This window comes from Zootoca vivipara, chromosome 9 (assembly GCF_965207765.1).
Source record: "Zootoca vivipara chromosome 9, rZooViv2.hap1.1, whole genome shotgun sequence".
NCBI lineage: Eukaryota > Metazoa > Chordata > Lepidosauria > Squamata > Lacertidae > Zootoca > Zootoca vivipara.
In genome coordinates, this window is record NC_142592.1 from 55088263 (window position 1) to 55112510 (window position 24248).

Here is a 24248-nt window from a genome sequence, read left to right on the forward strand (position 1 = left end):
ACATTTGCCTATGTGAGCATGTACCTGGAGATGCTTCAGTCTTTCTATGGATAACAAATGTGAACAAGTCCTAACAACTGAGGCAATATTCCATACCCCACTGTGTTCATTCTCTTTTTTAATGTTTAGCTGTGATAATTCTCAATGGGGATAAGGCATTTTCCTTCAACCAGGCTCTTCTCTGAAAGGAAATCAATACGGAGGAGATAGTAATACTTACTGTTTGAACATTCCCATGTTTATGAGCTGGGCCATAACAGAGCCATCCACTTCTCCCAAAAATTTGTTGGTCTGCGAGCACAGGGAGATAAAGAGAGAGAAAAGCAGAAACTATGGATAAACCTTCTCAGCTTTTTATCAGTCCAGATAATCCATCCCCACTACGAGTTTGAAATACTTAATATTGCCACTATCATAAAACAAGCCCTTTAAGCAGGTGGTGCTCTGCTATGTCCTCAGGCTGTTTAGCAAAGCGGGGTTTAGAGAAGTGTGTGGCACCATGGTCAATAAAAATGAAATACAAATCTTAGCTCAGTCATGCACTCACCAGGTGGCCTTAAACAAGTCATCATTTCTCAGCCTATCATCTAAACTATGGGGATAGTAATACAGTACAGGCATACTATATGGTATGTTGTTGTAAGGATGAAGCAGTGCCCACTATCCATGAAGACAGTGGATTCCAGAGAGATCTTGGTGAGATCTCGCTGGAAGCTACCATTGCTGCTTCTTTGCCACTGGCAGTGGTGGTGGGGTGAGCAGGGTGCCTGCAATGGGTGCCACCTCTTGGACTTCTGCCGCCTTAGTCAGCTGCCTCAACCCACCTCATGGGTGAACTGGCCCTGGCTAGGATGTAGCCTATTGTGCAAGAGTCACTTTCATTGCTCCACCCACTATTACCTCTAGGCCTGTCCAATGCTGGCATGCAGCTTCTAGAAAGTGGACCATGAGGTAATGTAATGTGGCCTGGTTTAAAAGAAGATAAAACTCAACCCTGAGTTCCTTATTGGAAAGGCAGGGTGCAATTATAGTTAATAAATATAATTATCTTGGGGGGGTTCACAAATTTGCACAAAGTCTAAAAAGTGATTAGTGCACGTATTCACTGTTCTTTTTTTTGGGGGGGGGAACCTGAAGTCCCCTTGCTTAAGCCTTAACAAAAGAAACCTGCAGACTTGTCCAATTTGCTCCTCCCTGCCCCCCAGCTCTATAAACAGGCCTCTGCTTTATAAGTAAGCACAGAAAACATCTTACCTGTTTGGAGGCTTTGGAAATGAGTATGAATCCATTATTATCAATGAGAAAGCAGTTCAGATTCTGAAGAGAAAAAAAGAATGAGGAAGGAATTTCAGCTATAGAGAAGACAATATTGCCTAGTATGAAGCCTTCTGCCTTCCCCTGTGAGCTGCTAGGATTCTGCTCCCACAGTTCTAGTGGTCTTATGTAAGGCATTACCTTTAACTCTGGCTCCGGTTTGCTCCCCCCACTGGCTTTTGAATCCATGTACTGTACACACAATGTTACCCACAACAGAGAGCTAACCGCTTAGAGATTTCTAAAGTTAATTTTATTGTTTTACATTCAAGGAGTATATGCATTTTGTTAAATAAATAAAACAGATAAATCCCCTAGTTTCCTGAGAAATACGACTGTTTGATGTGTTTCCCCATAGACTGCCATTAATCTGAAAGGAAACTCAAGCCACATTCGTTTAGCAATTAAGTTGAGCTGTGTACACTTGAGACACCTATTATTATTATTTATTAAATTTGCACATCGCCATATACCCATAGATCTCAGGGCAGATCGCAACATAAAATTACAATATAAAAAGCACAAAATACATAACAAAAACTAAAAGCAACCCAATAATCTCCCCCTATTGCGCATGCACAGATGACAGTTTCATGAATAGGAGCTTGGGGGAGTGCTATAGGGGCAGGTCTTCACGTTGGGTGAAGACATCCCTCTCCCCTCTCTGGTGTGTACAACAATTAACAAATGTGACTTGACGTGCAGTGTGTGTGTGGGGGGGCGGGGGGCAGGAATGTCCTTGCTGTGATTTAAACTGCTAATGTGTACATCACCTAAGACTCTCTGATGTTTTGTTATTTCTGTGCTTGCTTACAAGTTTCCTGAATTTGATATCAGAGCACTGGTGGTACTTTTGCACTGCTATTGTAAGCTTCCCCTTCATGGATCAATGCCTTGTCGTGGCGAAGGGGCTTGAATAACTCAGAGAAGCTATGAGCTATGCCATGCAGGGCCACCCAAGATGGACAGGTCATAGTGGAGAGTTTTGACTAAACGTGATCCACCTGGAGAAGGAACTGGCAAGCCACTCCAGTATCCCTGCCAAGAAAACTCCATGGACAAAGACAACAGGCATATAAAAGTTATGACGCTGGAAGATGAGCCCCTCAGGTCGGAAGGCGTCCAACATGCTACTGAGGAAGAGCGGAGGACAAGTACAAGTAGATTCAGAGCTGATGAAGCGGCTGGGTCAAAGCCGAAAGGACGCTCAGTTGCGGATATGCCTGGAAGCGAAAGGAAAGTCCGATGCTGTAAAGAAAAATATTGCATAGGAACCTGGAATGTAAGAACCATGAATAGAGGTAAGCTGGATGTGGTCAAAAATGAGATGACAAGAATAAATATCGACATCCTGGGCATCAGTGAACTAAAATGGAAGGGAATGGGTGAATTCAGTTCGGGTGACTATCATATCTACTACTGTGGGCAAGAATCCCGTAAAAGAAATGGAGTGGCCCTCATAGTCAACAAAAGAGTGGCAAAAGCTGTAATGGGATGCAATCTCAAAAATGACAGAATGATCTCGATACGAATCCAAGGCAGACCTTTTAACATCACAGTAATCCAAGTTTATGCACCAACTACCGGTGCTGAAGAAAGTGAAATTGACCAATTCTATGAAGACCTACAACAACTTCTAGAAATGACACCAAAGAAGGATGTTCTTCTCATTACAGGGGATTGGAATGCTAAAGTAGGGAATCAAGAGATAAAAGGAACAACTGGCAAGTTTGGCCTTGGAGTTCAAAATGAAGCAGGGCAAAGGCTAATAGAGTTCTGTCAAGAGAACAAGCTGGTCATCACAAACACTCTCTTCCAACAACACAAGAGACGACTCTACACATGGATATCACCAAATGGGCAGCATCGAAATCAGATTGATTATATTCTCTGCAGCCAAAGATGGAGAAGCTCTATACAGTCAGCAAAAACAAGACCTGGAGCTGACTGTAACTCAGATCATCAGCTTCTTATAGCAAAATTCCAGCTTAAACTGAAGAAAGTAGGAAAAACCACTGGGCCAGTAAGATACAATCTGAATCAAATCCCTTATGAATACACAGTGGAAGTGAGGAACAGGTTTAAGGATTTAGATTTGGTGGACAGAGTGCCTGAAGAACTATGGATGGAGGCTCGTAACATTATACAGGAGGCAGCAACGAAAACCATCCCAAGGAAAAGGAAATGCAAGAAGGCAAAATGGCTGTCCAACGAGGCCTTACGAATAGCGGAGGAGAGGAGGCAAGCAAAATGCAAGGGAGATAGGGAAAGATACAGGAAACTGAATGCAGATTTCCAAAAAACGGCAAGGAGAGATAAGAGGGTCTTCTTAAATGAGCAATGCAAAGAAATAGAGGAAAACAATAGAATGGGGAAAACCAGAGATCTGTTCAAGAAAATTGGAGATATGAAAGGAACATTTCGTACAAAGATTACCATAATCAAGGACAAAAGTGGTAAGGACCTAACAGAAGCAGAAGACATCAAGAAGAGGTGGCAAGAATACACAGAGGAATTATACCAGAAAGATATGGAGGTCTCGTACACCCCAGGTAGTGTGGTTGCTGACCTTGAGCCAGACATCTTGGAGAGTGAAGTCAAATGGGCCTTAGAAAGCACTGCTAATAACAAAGCCAGTGGAAGTGATGATATTCCAGCTGAACTATTTAAAATTTTAAAAGATGATGCTGTTAAGGTGCTACACCCAATATGCCAGCAAGTTTGGAAAACTCAGCAATGGCCAGAGGATTGGAGAAGATCAGTCTACATCCCAATTCCAAAGAAGGGCAGTGCCAAAGAATGCTCCAACTACCGCACAATTGCGCTCATTTCACACGCTAGCAAGGTTATGCTTAAAATTCTACAAGGCAGGCTTAGGCAGTATGTGGACCGAGAACTCCCAGAAGTGCAAGCTGGATTTCAAAGGGGCAGAGGAACCAGAGACCAAATAGCAAACATGCGCTGGATTATGGAGAAAGCTAGAGAGTTCCAGAAAAACGTCTACTTCTGTTTCATTGACTATGCAAAAGCCTTTGACTGTGTCGACCACAGCAAACTATGGCAAGTTCTTAAAGAAATGGGAGTGCCTGATCACCTCATCTGTCTCCTGAGAAATCTCTATGTGGGACAAGAAGCTACAGTTAGAACTGGATATGGAACAACTGATTGGTTCAAAATTGGGAAAGGAGTACGACAAGGTTGTATATTGTCTCCCTGCTTATTTAACTTATATGCAGAATTCATCATGCGAAAGGCTGGACTAGATGAATCCCAAGCAGGAATTAAGATTGCCGGAAGAAATATCAACAACCTCAGATATGCAGATGACACAACCTTGATGGCAGAAAGCGAGGAGGAATTAAAGAACCTTTTAATGAGGGTGAAAGAGGAGAGCGCAAAATATGGTCTGAAGCTCAACATCAAAAAAACCAAGATCATGGCCACTGGTCCCATCACCTCCTGGCAAATAGAAGGGGAAGAAATGGAGGCAGTGAGAGATTTTACTTTCTTGGGCTCCTTGATCACTGCAGATGGTGACAGCAGTCACGAAATTAAAAGACGCCTGCTTCTTGGGAGAAAAGCAATGACAAACCTAGACAGCATCTTAAAAAGCAGAGACATCACCTTGTCTACAAAGGTCCGTATAGTTAAAGCTATGGTTTTCCCAGTAGTGATGTATGGAAGTGAGAGCTGGACCATAAAGAAGGCTGATCGCCGAAGAATTGATGCTTTTGAATTATGGTGCTGGAGGAGACTCTTGAGAGTCCCATGGACTGCTAGAAGATCAAACCTATCAATTCTTAAGGAAATCAGCCCTGAGTGCTCCCTGGAAGGACAGATCGTGAAGCTGAGGCTCCAATACTTTGGCCACCTCATGAGAAGAGAAGAATCCTTGGAAAAGACCCTGATGTTGGGAAAGATTGAGGGCACTAGGAGAAGGGGACGACAGAGGACAAGATGGTTGGACAGTGTTCTCGAAGCTACGAACATGAGTTTGACCAAACTACGGGAGGCAGTGCAAGACAGGAGTGCCTGGCGTGCTATGGTCCATGGGGTCACGAAGAGTCGGACACGACTAAACGACTAAACAACAACATTGTAAGCTTATACTCCATATTGTTTTCCCCCAAAAGTAAAGCATATTTGGGGGCTCATGTGAGGCTATCCCAGAATCCTGTTCCATTTGGCTTCATAGAGCTCATGCAGTTCTGCCTAGACTCTTAGCATTCTTTGTAGCATCTTTGGGGCAAAGTAAACACAGCAGTGTACTGCAAGGTACAAGTCCAGGAACTCATTAAAAAAGCAACTGCAGGCTAGAGAAATGAAGTAGATGTTTTTTCTGGAACTCTCTAGCTTTCTCCATAATCCAGCGCATGTTTGCAATTTAGTCTCAGCTTCCTCTGCCCCTTTGAAATCCAGCTTGCACTTCTGGGAGTTCTCGGTCCACACACTGCTTAAGCCTGAATGAACACTATATTCACATGCTTATTTGCATAATTAGTCATAGCTGTGGTTCTCACAATGTTTTCATAACAATTAATTAAACCTCATGACACTCTCAATACACAATTGATATTTGGGAATAATATGGGGCACTGCAATTCTGTAAGCTTTCTAAATGAATTCTAGAATTATGAAAGTCAAAGTTCTTCCAGTCCACATAAAACCCTCAAGAGGTTTTTACCACATGCCATTTTTCAGAGCCACATTGTCTTATCAGAAACTTCATGGATGTATTTTTAAGGCTTCTTGCCTTGAGTGCTGGTCTGTAACTGAGGAAACGAGGTTCAGATCCTTGTTTAGCTATGAAGTTTGCTAGGTAACCCTGGACCAGCCCCCCCCCCCATTCTAACATACCTTGGAGTCTAAAAGAGAATGAACCATATTCACCTTTGCATTTATTGAGGAAAGGATGGGCTAAGAATGCAATAAAAACTAATGCATTTTCTTTTGTTTACATTTTAAACAGCTCTGAGACGTTAGGCTGATTAGTGGCCTGTAGATAATTTACATATATAGAGCCAACTGGGTTCAAATTCTGGCTAGGGACCAAACTGGACATGTACTTTATCCACATCCCTACTTCATGGGGTTCAGGCCTATCATTTACATGGGGAAAACATGTGTAGAGGAAAGTCGAAACCTGATCTCCCTGCCCATCTTATCTCTCTGTGCTCTTCCGCTTTACTCAATTTGTCCAGCTCACGTCTGGTGTCAAAAATGAACTAGGAGAAAACTGCTTAAAGCATAGAACACAGGGAGTTTTTCTCTCTTCCCTCTTGCAAGGAATAGGCCCACCCATTTTATTTTTGATGGCTGCCCTACCATATCTGGTTTGGATCTCAGGCAAAGAGAATGGCCCTCAGCAATGAACCATCTCTTTCCCCCATCTGTAAAAAACGAAAACTAGCCAAGCAAATAAAAAGCAACAGGGGAATAATAATGATCCTGAGTCACAGAACCCTCAAGTTACATTTCCTTAATTATAGATCTGAACATTTTTTTTTTAAATAAACCTAGCAACTTACGTCATCTTGACAGTTCAAGGGACACAGACCATCCACATCACTGCACTGGAATACAAGAGGAGAAGTTAAATGGTGTCTCACTTTAGACTGCATTTACCTGGGCATCATTAGGTATTTTTACAGGAGTAAGGAACAGGCATGTCTAATTCAGGCAATATTTGCACATCATATGCTGGTGTGTTACATCCCCTTCGGCTTTCTCCACAAGAAGGATCATTTTAAGTAAGCCTATGAAAGAAGTGTCCCAGTCGTCTCTTCAGCTCAGCTTCCTAGAGTGGCAGTTGTTCTTTATGTGAATGTGGTTATGCTGTATTTTATCTTAAATTGGATTAAGCTTCTTCACCATGCCTTGTTCACCATGACTTTTCTGAAATGTTTCCAACTGAGACATACATATGCAGACATACAAGCAACATGAGCCTAGGAGTTTGGAACAAATACCACTCCCTGGTACTTGCTTCTTATGTGTTAGATACATGTTTGTCGCTTCATATGCTGTGTTCAGTGTGGAATGATGACTATTTGGTGCATCAAAGCAAATTTCAGTGTAGGTAAACATGGCAGAACCAGATGCCCTTGATAGTAATAATAAAGATGGTTACACAATGGAGAAAGCAGTGACAATGTTGGCTGCCTTTGGTTTTCTGGTAACAGTTTGACAGATGATATATGAACATTGTATAGTGTCCTCGGGCACTGTCCATTTGCTTCAGCTGGAGATCTGCAGTGAACCAAAGTTGACATGTGTCACAGCACTGAACTTAACAATACATGGAGGGTTAAATGGTGAGTAAGAAAATATTGTTGGTGCCTGTAGGTTTCATAATTATCATTCATTCTGTGCTTACTGATTTGTCCAGTACAATTCTTCCATGTGTGTTTCCTGCCATGCGTTGGATGATAAATCTGTTGTTGGAAATTACTGGAGGAATATGTTGTGAGGGGTTGCATAAACTGTGAGTTTTATGTTGGTTGGAAGATTTTAGCATGCTACACACTAGTTTGTTATTGCATGTTGAGACCCCGTAACCACCCCCTCGTTGATGAATAAAACACCAGGACACAGATATTAGGTTAATGTAATTGGGCAGATTTTGGCCCCGTCGATGCAAACCAACTCGAGCTCCCCCAGGGTTCCCAATGGGGTCGTGACATGGCCCTAGCCCTGCCTCAGGCTTCAAACAAGATCCACACACCCGGATTCCTTTAACGGAATACCCTTAAGCCTGGAGGGGCAGGTGATGGCCACACCTCCCCTCCCCCATCAATGCCTAACTGCAAAACCTTACAAAGTTATGACAATTGCTATGAGGTAGGTGAAAACCAAACCCATGCCAATTTGCCAAGTAGAAAAATTCCTACCAGGCCCCTCAATGGCGACTGAGGTCCATAGCAAAGTCAGATAAGAAAACCTGCAAATTAGGAAGGGTGGGTGGGAGATCAAGGACGCAAGCCAAGAGGAAGCTCTCTGGCTCGCGCCTCCGTTTAAATGGATCCTGGCCACGCCTCCCCAGCCAGCGGATTGGCTGGCTGGTTGATGACATGGCCGGGATCCTCCGGGCAACGTGGGACTACATCCCCCGCTCCCGGAGGGGAGTGGGCAGCCACATGGTCCACCACAACTCCTCCCCAAATTTAAGTGGAGTGGATTTATTATGGGTATGGATACTGCATGTTTATGTATTTGAATCTTCTGAAAGTTGGCTTCTTGTCTATGTATGTATTTAGATGTATTTGGATTTTTGGTATTGCAAACTGCTTCAAGATCTGTGGATACTAAGCAGTCTATAAAAAGGTAAAGGTAAAGGACCCCTGACAGTTAAGTCCAGTTGTGGACAACTCTGGGGATGCCGAGGGAGCTGGCATTTGTCTGCAGACAGTTTTTCCGGGTCATGTGGCCAGCATGACTAAGCTGCTTCTGGCGGAGCCAGAGCAGCACATGGAAACACTGTTTATAGAGGAACTAAATCAGGGTGAGGAACCTTCAAACTGTGAGGCCTCCCAGTGGAGGAAATTTGGAACATGAACCAATTTTTCAAAAACAAAACAAAACAAAAAACACCCAAAACTATGCCCATCTGCCAATCAGCTGATGTCACTCCAGTTGATGGGCAGGGGTGGGTGGGGGGTTGATTTTATGTTGGCTGTTCCCCAGCTATCAAATAGTATACACAGCAGAAGCAGCAGGTTTTAGCCCTCTCTCATCAGCTGATGAGCAGGGATTAAATCCTGCTCAGTTTGGCTGCATGAATCAATTCCCCTTCTGGGAAGGGGAAGAGCCACATGCAGCCAATGCACAGCATGAGGCTGTTTGAAAGCCCATTTGCACCCCCTTTGTACACATATACAAAGCAGCAGGTTTTAACTCCTGTTCATCAGAGATAGATAAAAGTAAAGGGACCCCTGACCATTAGGTCCAGTCGTGACCGATTCTGGGGTTGCGGTGCTCATTTCGCTTTATTGGTCAAGGGAGCCGGTGTACAGCTTCCAGGTCATGTGGCCAGCATGACTAAGCCGCTTCTGGCGAACCAGAGTAGCGCACGGAAATGCAGTTAACCTTCCCGCCACAGTGGTACCTATTTATCTACTTGCAGTTTGAGGTGCTTTCGAATTGCTAGGTTGGCAGGAGCTGGGACCGAACAACGGGAGCTCACCCCGTCGCGGGGATTCGAACCGCCGACCTGACTGGCAAGCCATAGGCTCTGTGGTTTAACCCACAGCGGGTTAAACCCTGCTCAGCTTGGCTGCATACACCAAAATCCCCTGCAGGGAATAGATGCACATGACCAAAGTGCAACATGGAGCTGTTTGACAGCCCCTTTGCAAGTAGCCCCACTCTGTTCTTTGAAACCCCAGTTTTTGAACATTTAAAGAGCAGCTCAGGGCTGCTTAAAAATGGCTTTCAATCAGCTTATGCTGAAGTCCCAACAATTGGGGCTATCACAGTGACATCAGGCTTGACAGGAGAATGGTTCCGCCAAATTGTCAAATCTGGCCAGCAGAGGTGGGGAAATATCTGCCTGTCAGCTACAGAAGGTTCCATATTCCTGCACTAAATAAATAGATCTGTCTTTTTCACTTTTCTTTTCTTTTTTTAACAGAGGACTGTTAGCATCTAAGATGCACAAGGGAGAAGCTGGTGAAAATGTTGTCTTTTTATTAAAGAACAACAATAATTGAAGAAATCATGGAACTTCTTAATGTGGATCAGCCATTTAAAAAAAAATGCACATTAGCCCAGGAATCACATGCCTGCTCCGTGGTTAATGGAACAGATTGGGAAAATCTGTCAATAAAAGTACTGCCAAAGGCACCCTATTGCTGTCAATCAAACCAGCAAGTGTGAAGACACATAGATGATTGAGTGATAATCACTGTGATTTAATTGGAGAGCTCCATTTTCATTCTTTTGACCCAATTAAGACATAGAGGAAAGGGAGTGTCTGACAGTGTCTATCTCCCCAAAGCTGCTTACTCCTCCATCAGGAGACCAAATCCCAGTTAAAATTTATTATTATTATTATTATTATTATTATTATTATTATTATTATTATTATTATTACCCTGCCCATCTGGCTGGGTTCCCCAGCCACTCTGGGTGGCTTCCAACAGAAGTATTAAAATACAATAATCTACTAAACTTTAAAAGCTTCCCTAAACAGGGCTGCCTTCAGATTTTATTAGGAAATGAGCAGTGTTCCCCAATTTTAGAGAAGGGACACACACAAAAAGAAACAGATTGAAATTTTCTTATATGAATTGCTATATAAACCAGGAACACTGAAATATCCACAGAAGTATTTATTGTTATGAGTTTGTGGCTGCCAGGCTCCCCTAAATTCCTGGGTCCAGTAGGTGTTAGAATTTAAGCAAGCCTTAGGGAGTTAAACAGGATGCCAGACTCCTAATTCCTAGACCCATCTTCTTGTGCTTAGGAGGTTGCCTGGGAGATGGGCCATTAAGAAAACAAAGGAAGGGTAATGGGCCCTTAAGAAAGCCAAGGAGAGGGGCCTCTGTGCCAGATGGCAAATGGGTGGAGGCCATCCTCCAACCATAGCTGCCAACTCTCCCATTTTCCCCGGGAAATCCCCGTTTTCCCAGCTGTTCCTAGCTGAAAAAATGGATTTTTTTTCTTTTCCCCCGGTTTATTCTGGTGCGACGGCCATTTTGGAACTGGGCGGAGCATGCCCAGAAGCGACATTTGATGCTGCTTTGCCCAGTTCCAAAATGGCTGCAGTGCGACTTCTGGCGTGGCGGCCATTTTGGAACTGGGCAAAGCAGCATCAAAAGTCACTTCTGAGCATGCTCCGCCCAGTACAAAAATGGCGGCAGCGCTACATCCGGTCTGCTATTTCCGGCCCAGTCCCTTATTTCTCTGACAGCAACTTGGCAGGTATGCCTCCAACTCTGAGCTAGTTAGAAGAACAAAAGCCAGAGTTTAGAGTTGGTTGTGATGTGACCTAGAGGAAAAAAGGCTGCAGGCTGGTAAAGGCAGGAAGCTGGAGAGAGAGTCACAGCACAATGGTTGATTTCTGTTGGAATCCAAGGCAGCAGCTATGAGAGAAACAAGACCTTTCGGGAGGTGTTAATGCTGTGAACCCCTCCATCTTAGGCTCACGTTGTGTATATGTGTAAACAAACCATGGTGCCTCATTTCCAAAAGGAAACATGGGCCCTGGGTAAGCACCTGGAACCTCACACCGCTTGGAGATTGAGGTATTGTGCAGCTCTATTGTAGAGGTCTGGGAGAGGGGAGAAGTAGCAACCCCTTTTAAAAAATAGCAGGCTATTTAAAGGTGCGAAAAAGAGCCCTGTCAGCTCTGGTTCATGGTGCCTGTGGCAAAGATACTGCCATATGTTTCTATTAGATATAGACATTTTCTTGATTTGTACTGGATAAAATAAGCTGTCATCCTGACTGAAACTTTCTTTATTGCCTTGTCATTGTGCATTAGAGCAAGAGGTTAGGGCACCCAGACAGCTAATTTGAGATGTAGATTCAACTCAGCACCAACTGAATCCCATTCTTTGATTAAGCTGCACAATCCTGTCAGACAGGAATGCAAATATTTCCTGGAGACAAGAACTGATTGTGATAATCAGATTCCCACTAGTCTGTTTACCCTTCCATGGCCCACCTGCATATTAATTAAGCTGGTAGGCTGTAGAAATTCCATTAAACGCTTCTGATTGGCTTTGCATCATATGGAGTGTCATATCTATCACAAAGACAAAATAATCTTTTTGTCCATGTTAAGAAAATAGTTCACCTAGGTGTAGACTGACAGCCTGAAAGGGAGGTGGGGGTGGGGTGGGCAAATACTCTTTCAGTTTTTTAAAAAACAAACCTCTCCACCTGGTCTTCTGGAAGCAATGTCTACTCTCAACAGGCAACGAAGCTGATTAGTTGTGCCCCAGCCTCCACTGTCACAAAGGAGCAACTAGAAGGAATACATTCTGGAGAAACAGATCAGTATTCTGTTCTTAGAAGCCATGTCTTAGAAAGTGGGCTAAATCCATAGCTCTGAAAAGATCAAACTTCATCTGATGATGCCACAGCAAGGCTAGTAACTATTGTGAACTTATTTGCAAAGTTGTTTAGAAGTTGCACAGGACTGAAATCGGACCGTGAGCTCAATTGCATCAGAATCAAGGCTTTGTAACTCTAGCTGTTGCTCTAGGCCTGCTGGGGTGGAAAAGCTTAAAATGTACTTGTTCATGAAACATGTTAAAGCTCATCGGCCTCTGGTGACTTCATAGGTATCAAGCTATTTCTGAACCTTCAAACTTTTCCCATTATTTGAGTCACACTCTTTAGTGCTTCTTGGCAACTTGCTTTGGTTTGTCTGCAATATTTAGTTACTGTACATATAAATGTATTCAACCCAACTCCTGACACACAAATGACACATGACTATCAAAGTTTCATGAAGCACACACAGAAAAGGGCTTCTGGGAAATCTCTTGGCCTTCAAAGCTCCTTACTTACATCAGTGTCATTGGGCTGGAAGATGGTATATGGAACCATTGACACGCAGAGCATTGCAGAACATGGAATGGAAGTGGAAAGAGGAGACAAAATGTCCATTAGTGACTTCTTATTGAACCATTATTGACGGCCAGTGAACTAAGAGAAGGCTTCCTACAAATGAATGGGTGCTGGAAACAGAGCCAGAAATGTGAGCAAGTTTCTTTTCAGCACCCTCAATCATCACTTTCTCATTCCCAGCTAAACTTTGTATAGTATATAATAATGTATAAATGCACACATGTAAGGAGGCTGATAATGCCAAGTTCTTAAACTGAACTACTTATTTAAGGCACTTCTCCCTCTGGGAATGAAGTTTTAGCCTCCATTTATTCTCAACTAGACAGTCATCTTTTGGGCAGGGGGTGGGGGGTGGAGGTAGTTCTCAATGTGCACCTTTCCCTCAAATGTCTGTGATTGTGGGATGAATGTGCTTGTTGTGGTGGTTAATTTAATTTTTCCTGCATTCACCTTAAGGTCCCAGAGTGGGTTACAACAACCTAAAATACAACTTAAAAACAGTTTAAAATGACACAATCACAAAAATAGGGTGGGTCCTAAAAATATACATCTCAGGTGTCAAATGCCAGTGTAAAAAAGGTGTGTCTTCAGCAGGGGCAGCCAAAGAGAATGCCCTTTCCCAGGCTACCACCATTCCAAGCTTCTGGGGCAACGAAACCAGGGCCGTCTCAACCATGTCGGGCGCCCTGGCGCCGTGGTGCAGAGATTGCTCCGGCGCCCCCGCTCCGCCCCGTTTCTTGTTGTGGCTGGTGGGTGGGCGCAGGGCGCAGCACGGCTTCTGCACGGCTCTGCTGCGCGACGCCCCCCTGCCGGGCCGGCGCCCTCACCCCCGCGCCACCCAGCCTACCCCTAGAGCCGGCCCTGAACGAAACTATCAAGAGGGGCACCTCTTAACACCCAATAGGCTCTATAGGAAAGGAAGCAGTCTTCAGGTATTTGGGGCTTTAAACACTTGTGTGGGCATGTTAAATTAAGCCCTGAAGTGAACTGGCAGCAAACGCAACCAATAGTACAGAAAGCGCTCACAACCACAGTACTATTAGATTATATCAACAACACCCTTTCAAATTCAGCCTTAAGAAAATAGTTTGAGGTAGAATGAATGGCCATCTGGGGTAGGCAACCTAAGGCCTGGGGGCCGGATGCGGAGCAATCGCCTTCTAAATCCGGCCTGTGGACGGCCCAGGAATCAGCGTGTTTTTACATGAGTAGAATGTGTCCTTTTATTTAAAATGCATCTATAGGTTATTTGTGGGGCATAGGAATTTGTCCCCCCCCCCAAAAAAAATATTCCAGTCCACGACATGGTCTGAGGGACGGTGGACCAGCCCACGGCTGAAAAAGGTTGCTGACCCCTGATCTTCATTAAGCAGAGACAGCATGATGGAGTGCAGTGCAATCAGGATGGTAGAGGGGAGTCGGTAAACTTTCTGCCTAAAACCAAACAAGATTTTGAAGGGCTGAATCGGTACAAACATAATTCCACAATTAAATGTGTCGGCAGTGGATTTAATGCCATGCCAGGCTTGGGACGTTCTGTTAACATGACGTTCTGAGAACAGACTGGCAGCTGATGCAGAATTAAAGTTGTCAAAGGATTAGCAAAACGTCTCATTTAAAAACTAATCTATTGCACAAATCTGTTTAATACACATTTTACAAAGGATTTTGTGGAAATGTGGCAAGTAAAACATCACCATGTATCACCTTCTGTTTTTGCACTATACTTCAGCATTCTTACCTGCTGTGTAGCCATCCAAAACTTGCGCTGAAGAAATTCTAGTTTAATTTGCACACCCACAGCTATGGGGAAACAAAACAAGGAGGTTGGGGAGAGAGAGAGAGAGAGAGAGAGAGAGAGAGAGAGAGAGAGAGAGAGAGAGAGAGAGAGAGAGAGAGAGAGAGAGAGAGAGATATGTTAGGGAAAGAAACTAAATATTTCCATGCAGTCACCAGAAAAAAAATCACACCATTTCCAAGTGTAAATGACAGGTAAATGCTGAGTCAGAACATAAAGTGAGAGTCAGGGGTTTAACAAGGTGATGCAAACGGAAACATCAACTGCTGTGCTGAAGTACAGACACCTGCCTCCCACTAAACACTACCAAGATACAACAGGCTGCCAAAACACTTTCCCCTTGGGTTGCTGCAGATTATAAAAGCCATCTGATTTAATCATGATTCAAAAGTGCAATATAGGAAGACTCTTAGGCTGAAAACAGAAAATACAGTAATTCTTAAGGAGAGCTGAAAGTGGCAGGAGACAAGTATTGCTTCCCAAGTTCTCTACATGTATTTTGTTTGTTCCAAAGGAGCTTTTAGTCCAAAGGCTTTTGGAAAATGTATAAAAACTCTGCAAAATCTTTTTACCAGAGGCAAAAGTACACAGTAGGAGCAGTGCTTGCATTTTCAAATTACCTTCCGTTCTTGGAGAGGCGAATCTTTCTCATCTGTTGTCTGCCTAAAGTCATATAATGTGTTCATGGCAGAGGTAAGATCTGAAACTTCATGCCACACTAGCCTCTTTATTCTTGGAATCTGATGCTGGAATGCAGCTTTGAAAGCGTGAAAACCATAGAGGAAAGAGTTTTGTGCTATGTGTACATTGAACCTGGCAGCCAGCATCAGGGGCAGAGTACATCATTTTTGCTCTTGGAGCCATGGTATCAGTGTCCTTCATGCCATGTTTCTACCGCTGGTACATCTTAGAGCATTCTTATAATAAAACGAATCTGACTGTTGTGGAATAAGGAAGGGAATTATTTCCTACAGCTGCCTGAACTCCCTGAACATGCACAACCAAGACAAGACACAAGATTCATCTGGGTCTAACTTGTAAGGATGTAATGGAAGTAGAAAAGATGAGACTGAATTTTTCCCTGGCATTATTGGCTAAATATTCATTGAGTTACTCTGAAGAGGCAGCAATGAGGATCTTTACAGAATAATAAAAGGCAGGTTTCAGCCTGAGTGCTAAGCAGGAGCCAGCAAAGAAAGAGCACAAGTCTGGCCCCCGTGGGAAAGAATAGAGGAGCCTGGCTGGAGGTGAGAATAACCATGAGAAATACTCTCCTGCCACTTTTACAGTGCTAATCTATACATCCTGTATTTACTCAAAACACAGGAAGATAGAGAACTCCTTTGTACCTAATTACGGTAATCAAATTGTCCACTTAACTCTGAACTGTCTACTCTGACTAGTAGTGAATCTCCATGTTATCATGGATCAAAGCTTGTACCTGATCCTTATTTTTAAATTAAAGTTTTTTGTGGCAATTCTTGTAATAATAAAAATAAAATGACATTAAAATAAAAGAATAAAATAAAAGGGAGATTTAAAATACGGAAGGGGGAAGTAGGTTGAGCTGTTTTGCCATAGCAGTGACCAGAGGAGGAATGACCACTGAGAGGAGCACAGATAGAAGAAATTCCATAGGGCATCTGCAGCAGCACAACCAGATATCTTCATCTGCCCCAGCTGCAACGAAACACATCTCTCCCATATTGATCTCTACAGCCACAGCAGGCGATGTAAGCTTCCAACAGTTTGACTTCACCCCCAAAAGTGCACTCCTACATTGTCTTCTGAAACAGATGGATGCCAACAACAATTCTACTACTATAGATCCATCCTCAGAGATCTATCATAACCCACAATGGGCCTTATTCCCAGGTAAATATGCATAGGACTGCAGCTTATGTCACTCCTGTGCCATTTCTCTTTTTTTACCCAGTATTGGTGAGGTGGATTGCACAGGTGAAAAAGGTAAAACAAAAGACAACCCATTCTAAAATTATCAGCAGTTGTTATGCTGGAGGGATAGGATTTATTTATCCCCACTCTTTAATGGAGTGGGTTCACGTAACTCTTTCAGTACTACAGTGGGGAAACTATGAACCTCTAAAAAAAGTAAAATTAAAATAAAACATAAATTTTAAAAATAGGCTTCAAGATGGCACAGGTATTTTGGTACAGGAAGGAGTATATTATTCACCAGCTAAATCATAGAAACAATAGGAGCATGCAACACAGCAACAATATTCAAAACAGCAGTGCTTATTGCTGCGGAGTTGCTTGTAAAAGGAATAATTACATTTCGCCAGGACCTGGTTCTAATCATTTTGAGGGTTGGGATACTGCAATCACCACCATCCTCCTCCTCCAATTTTACTAGTTCCTGAGCACTTACCCATGCAAAACCCATATTATTTGGTAAGGACCTGCAACTAATATCCCTCTGGTGCTATTTGATGGGAAAACATCATAGGCTGTAAATGAGGTTGTTTGCAGATTTGGTTTTAAAGACATTCTGCCTTTGTACACAGGGTAAATTCCATGTTATCCCTTGAAACCATTTCAAGTGAGAACCATTTCCTTTATCACAACTAGATCATATCACTGGCCTGCAGCTTTCGTACAACTCTTGAGTGGATAATGCCAGAACAACAAACCTTGGAAGAACATGAAAGTACTAAGCGTTTCATGTTTTCACCAGAAGAAATCTAAATCCTGGCAGATTGTGCAAAGGGAATGAAAAACATGGCAAAGAAGAATCTATTTTCCATCTGTCCTACAGAATACACAAGTAAATCCCACTGCATTTAGTAATTAGCAGGAGGGTCAATACAATACAGTTATGTCAAAAGTGAAGTTTACTAAGTAGTTAATATGCTTCATTACAACAAATGGAGGAGGTAGATAAATGGGGGGGGGGGGACAGGGAAGTTTGTGTGCAGGTGGAGTGGAAGTAGGAAGCAAGCCAAAGTTCAGGGCTAGCCATGTAGTACATTCTTGTACAGCAATTTGTACTCAAGCTACCGATACCAGATATGGCACTTGTCACTGTTCGGGCTGCATGCATTTATGCATAGAGTGCATGTGTAAGAGCATAGGAAAAACCAGTGTGGGAAAAATATAAAGACTTATTAGAACCTAAGACACCTTGGTGGTTATCATCTATTGAGGCATTGTCACTTAAAACATTAGGGTGGAAAGGGAGAATGGCCAACATATAGAGACTTACTGGTAGAACAAGAAGGAAAACTAAAACTGAAATAATATGAAGAAATAAAGGACCATCTTCAAAGTTGGTTGCACCATAGATAGCTAAAGGACATCTTCAAAGAGGAAAATAGGAAAGGTTTTTCATATTCAGTTTCCAAATTCCAAAAGGAAGTGATAGAAGAAAATTCAAAACTATTAAAAAAGGCATATAATATCCTTTTGGAGTGGGAAACTAAAGATGAATAAGTAAAATAGGCAATGATTAAATGGGCACAAGATACAGGTCACAATATATAATTTGAAGATTGGATAAAATTGTGGAAAGCAAATTTGAAATTTACGGATTGTATATTGTTGAGAGAGAATTATATGAAGATGATGTATAGATGGTACATATCACCAGTCAAATTGGCAAAAATGTATAAAAGTGAAAAGAAAGAGAGTGTTGAAGGTGCGAGGCTAAAGGTGCTTTTTATCATATGTGGTAGGATTGTAAAAATGAAAAATTGTATTGGGAAATGATATATAATGTATTGAAGAAAATGTTGAAAATAACATTTGTTAAACAACCAGACTTTCCTGTTAGGTATTTTAGGCCAAGATCTGCTGAAAGAGAAGAGGACACTATTTATGTATGCTACTACGGCGGTGAGAATTCTGATAGCACAAAAGTGGAAGACTGGAGAAATTCCAATTTAAGAACAATGGCAAGAGAAATTGATGAACTATGCAGAACTGGCAAAATCAACAGACTTCGAGAAAAAGACAACAGTAACTTTGAAAAAGAGTGGGAACCATTTATAACATACGGGTACTTGCAGAAACAAAGACTATTGACTTGATGGCAGGATTTAAATAAACACTCACAGCTTTATTAACAAAGAACATTTAAAACAATAAAAGAGATGATATAGTAGATTCTTAAGAAACAGCAGTATGTAACAAGAGGGAAACAAACCAGAAGTGGAAGTTGGGGGAAGCCCAGGAGGGGAGGGAAGATGTGATGTAACATAAATGCTATTGATATGAGATGTATGTAATGATAGAAAAAGAAAAGTGAACAAAAAAATTAATAATAAAAAGAGCATAGGAAAAAACCATGCTGAACCACAGTGACAAACCAAATGCCAATGAGAAACCTATAAGCCAAAACTGAGTGCAACAGCATTCTCCCCACCTGTGATTCCCAGCAAGTGGTATTCAATTGCCTCTAACACTAAGCTTCCCTTGGATTAAAAAGCAACTTACCATGTGAAAAGGAAGGCAGGAAGAAAGGAAGGTGTTCGAGAACACAACGAAAAGCCCCTTTCAGTACACCAAACTAGCTACCGTATATGGATCCTAACCTACATTGTATTACTTCTCTATTACTTGCAGCTTGTCCTTCAAAAACATGCAGAAATGGACGGGACACATCTCCTTTCCTAGTCACAATTTTACTTAATTTAAAAGGGACACATTACATAATTTAAAAGGGTATCTCTACCCAGGTTGGTCCCAGCTCCTGCCAACCTAGCAGTTCGAAAGCACGTCAAAATGTAAGTAGATAAATAGGAACCGCTACAGCGGGAAGGTAAACGGCGTTTCCATGTGCTGCTCTGGTTTGCCAGAAGCGGCTTTGTCATGCTGGCCACATGACCTGGAAGCTATACGCCGGCTCCCTCGGCCAATAATGCGAGATGAGCGTGCAACCCCAGAGTCGGTCACGACTGGGCCTAATGGTCAGGGGTCCCTTTACCTTTACCCAGGTTAAAGCTATGGTTTTCCCAGTAGTGATGTATGGAAGTGAGAGCTGGACCATAAAGAAGGCTGATCGCTGAAGAACTGATGCTTTTGAATTATGGTGCTGGAGGAGACTCTTGAGAGTCCCATGGACTGCAGTAAGATCAAACCTATCCATTCTTAAGGAAATCAGCCCTGAGTGCTCACTGGAAGGACAGATCATGAAGCTGAGGCTCCAATACTTTGGCCACCTCATGAGAAGAGAAGACTCCCTGGAAAAGACCCTGCTGTGGGAAAGATGGAGGGCACAAGGGCACAAGGAGAGGACGAAATGGTTGGACAGTGTTCTTGAAGCCACCAACATGAGTCTGACCAAACTGTGGGAGGCAGTGGAAGACAGGAGTGCCTGGTGTGCTATGGTCCATGCGGTCACGAAGAGTCAGACATGACTAAACGACTAAACAACAACACCCAGGTAGAAATGTTTCTGAGAGAAGCCGGATATAGAAGGCCTCAGACCAGGGATATCCTGGTAGCAGCTTATGTGCCAGATCAATCCCCAAAAGCAGTTTGGAACTTGACAGCCCTGTGTAACTTAAATGACAACACGGGGTAACCATTGCCAAGGGTTTCACTTGTAAGGAAAATGTTTTCAAAAGGTGTGAGTCTGAGAAATTGACAAGTTCTCCGACTCACATTTTCTGAATTTATTACAATAAATGATTCAGTAAAACATCTGCCCATATGTACTTCTTGAACAGCAAGATTAACATATGAGAAACGTGGGCAGGTAGGATATGGCCTTTTCCATTGTGGTATGACAACTGTCGAATGCCTGTTCAGGGAAGATGCCAACTGTCTCCATCACTGCTCAGAATCTGTCAGGCACCAAAGGATGTGCATTTCAGTTGGCCTTTGGGGGTATATTAATTTATCTATGTAAATATAAAAGCTTGTTAGCCTACCATCAATGCTTATGGCCAAGAAGGAAGGTCACCACTCTTAGATCTTTCTTTGGTGGCAGAATAAACCAATAGTTTTGGGAAGGAAGATTTCATTACATGTCTCCTAATCTGAGTAGGTTTCAGTTGGGACGTTTTGGAACATAGTAGGTTAATGGGAGCTTCACATACAATGGTTTTGTAATCTTGGACCCTATTACTGCAACCCATATTTTTCATGCCATCAGGATCTTGTTCATTGTCTCACTGGTTTCAGACTACAGGAAGGAAGGAAGGAAAGTTGTGCAGTTCCATCTCAGAGAGAGACACAAAGAGCAAGATGGCTCCTTTGTACCATAATGGCTAAGAAAACTGGTCTCAGTTACTGTAAGTTAACTGACAATGATAACACATACCGGTACAAATCCCTCAAATTCTGAACCCATTATGCCTTCTCGAACTACTGCAAAAATGGGTTACTTAGCCTGGCTTTTAATAGCCAGTGCTAAGCCTATTCAACTGCACATACTGTAGTTAAAACTTCAGAATTTGCTGCCACAAGATACAGAAATGGCCTCCAGTATGAATGGCTTTGAAAAGGGATTAGACAAATTCCTGAAGACTAAGGATATCAATTACTACTAGACATGATGACTATGCATGACCTCCAGTATTAAAGGTAGTAGACCTCTGAAGCAGTGTTCTAGTTGCTGAAGATCATTGGGAGGAGAGTGCTGTTGTGCTAATGTCCTGCCTGTGGAACCACAGGTATCTGGTTGCGCACTGTGAGAAAAGAGTGCTGGAACAGATAGGCCTTTGGTCTTATGCAGCACAGCTTTTCTTATGTTCTTATGGCAGTGGTAATTTAAATTTCATCGGGTGTATTGTATTGTATTGTTGCCCATCGTGAACCTGGGGATGCAGCAGGACAGAAACTGAACTTAATGAAGTCTTGCTGCAGAATGTTGTTCTAATTTTACTAAGCGTGGCAGACCCAACACAATTCTTTGAAAATAATTTTCACTTTGTCCATGCTGAAAACTCTATTCCTTTGTACCTGGTTCTATACACTCCTGTCTTCATTATTATGCCATGGCAGTTGGTTTGCCTTTAAAAAAAGGCATCATTTTATAAAGGAGGACCTGAGAGTAACTAGAAAGAAACCTCTTTTGATCTATTTTATCCTTTTGGTAAGTGAAAAATGTCTGCCCATCAAGTGTTTGTTCTATTGTTGCTGAATGTCTAAGAGCCATTATACTTAAAAAGTAACTTCAGAACAGTCTAAAAATAATTAAAAATGGAAGTAAAGCAAATACAATCTAAAAAAAGGAGAGGTGGCATTGGAGGGAATGCAGTTAGAGCAGATAGGATGAAGGGTAATTCTTGCTGGACTAAGCTTTGGGAAGGGAAATTGAGGGCAGAAGAAAGAGATGTTTGACAGAAATGAAAATTTGCAGGAAACTAAAAAAGGACATAATATGAAAGATTTCATAGAGGTAGCTGAGCAGGTCAGCTGAGATCCTGAAGCTGAGGCTCCAATACTTTGGCCACCTCATGAGAAAAGAAGACTCCCTGGAAAAGACCCTGATGTTGGGAAAGATGGAGGGCACAAGGAGAAAGAGACGACAGAGGACAAGATGGCTGGACAGTGTTCTCGAAGCTACGGACATGAGTCTGACCAAACTGCAGGAGGCAGTGGAAGTCAGGAGTGCCTGGCGTGCTCTGGTCCATGGGGTCACGAAGAGTCGGACATGACTAAACAACAACAACAACCTGAGCAGGTCCTCCTGGACTGTAACCCAATCTACAAATTATGCAGACTGAGGTGACTGACTAGGGATGGAGGAATTATAGCATCATATTTCTTCATATTGTGTAGCTCAGCTCTCAGTCTCATCCCTACCTACCGATGCTGGGGATTGAACCCAGAGCCTTTTGCATGCAAACAGATGCTCTACCACTGAGCTATGACCCTTCAACCATAGCTACTCTTTTTGCCAAGCTGTTGTAGCTGCTAGCTCTCTATCCAGAGTCAGGTTTCAGTCCATCTTGGGAGACATAAACTGTATTTTCCCCTTTCTGCTTTCCAGGTTGCCAAAGAGCCTGGGTGCTGCCTTCTACTCTGGCCCCCTAATCCCCTACTATGTGCCAATTCCAAACCCTATTGAAAAACTAGCAGGCAGGCAGCCAACTCCTTCACTTTTCACTGTGTTTCTTATTGTGCACAATTAGTCTCCTTTCTTCCCCATACCTCCTGCTGCTTCATAACAAGGGGAAGAAAGGAAGGAGGATGCTTAAATCCCTCCTGATTATCTGCTCCTGCTTCTCAAAAAGGGGTGAAGAGAGTTCAAGCAATACAAAAGCACCTGCTGTTTCCCAAGGAGAAGATGAGGGTAATTCTGAGTTTTCAAGCTCCTGACAGACTCTAAGACTGTAGATGTTTTGAGAGTAGATTCTGCTTGCTTGTCTGGGTCGGCTCCTTCTCACTGGGTGAGCCTGTGTGTCTGAATGTGTATGCATGCTCCTCTCTCTCTCTCTCTCTCTCTCTCTCTCTCTCTCTCTCTCTCTCTCTCTCTCTCTCTCTCGTGTGTGCACTGCTGCTGTCATCACAGATGTACCCCCAGCTGTCACTCCACCCTGCTCTCTCTCTTCCTCTCTCCTCTCTCCTCCCCACTTGGCGCTTTCTTGATTATTCAGCTGACTGCCGTCCCTATTTCACACAGCTATCTCCCCTTTGCTCCACTGCTGCACTTTCGATGGTTCCAGAGTCTTGGCATCATGCAGGGCGAAGGGGGATGATGCCGAGCGGCGCTTTACAAGCGCTTGCCTGCCTGCCTGCCTGCACATTGCTTGCACAGGAACATTGGGATACCCACAACAGGGTTTTGCAACTCTAAAGAGACTCCATCCCAGCCAGCGGAGAACAGTAAGTAGCGGATCTTGTCTCTGTGGTACCATCTGACTGCTGGGAAAATTGCTTCCACTTGTCTGCCCTTTGCCATTCTGTCCAGAGGGTATTCACTGATTTAGGGAGGGATTTATGAGGCTGATGGATCAATCTCTCTCACTTTCTGTGTGCATGAAAAGGCGATTCTGAGGGAGAACACAAATGACCGAAGCCACGGGGCAGTCATTTGATTGACAGAGTGGCAGGTGATGATGAGTCCAGTGCGGATAGTTGTGGGTAATCAAAGTCAGATGCAGAGGGCTAGAAGAAATAGTGCCTGCCAGCCAGTGATAACGCTTCCTCAGTGGCAAAGATACCCTCAGAGAATAGACACCATGAGGGTCAGTAGTTTGGATCGCTTTTGCTTATGCCTACCCCACCCCCCTGAATACTGGATCTTCTTGCATCCCCATCAAAAACAATTTCATATGGAAACTTGCCCAGAAATAGAGGGGTGGAGGGAGGAGAGAAGTACCACTTTACTAGTGACAGTTTTATAGGCACAATTTCTATACTGAGTTGCTTCTTTAAAAGAAAGAAAGAAAGAAAGAAAGAAAGCTGGGCAAAATACGGACACGGAAAATGAAGGAAGAAAAAACGAGTATGTTTGTGGACTAAGTTTGTCCATAGAAAGTTCAGATGCCAGCAAACAATATTTTAATGTGATAGGATTTGCTTTTTTGTGCCCCTGTTCCACTGATGCACGGCATGAGAATCACACTACAAAACATGAACCCAGAGA

General features: G+C 43.0%; 1 protein-coding gene across 1 annotated transcript in view; it reads right to left on the reverse strand.

Annotated features, from left to right (window-relative positions):
• CACNA2D4 (calcium voltage-gated channel auxiliary subunit alpha2delta 4) overlaps window positions 1-24248 on the reverse strand; it is a 169673-nt gene that overhangs the window by 18349 nt on the left and 127076 nt on the right. The window contains exons 27-31 of the mRNA XM_088676809.1: window positions 14633-14694; window positions 12832-12846; window positions 6843-6887; window positions 1255-1317; window positions 221-291 (exon numbers count right to left, since the gene is read on the reverse strand). Of these exons, the coding sequence (XP_088532935.1) occupies window positions 221-291; window positions 1255-1317; window positions 6843-6887; window positions 12832-12846; window positions 14633-14694 (256 nt within the window). The remainder of the gene's footprint in view (window positions 1-220; window positions 292-1254; window positions 1318-6842; window positions 6888-12831; window positions 12847-14632; window positions 14695-24248) is intronic.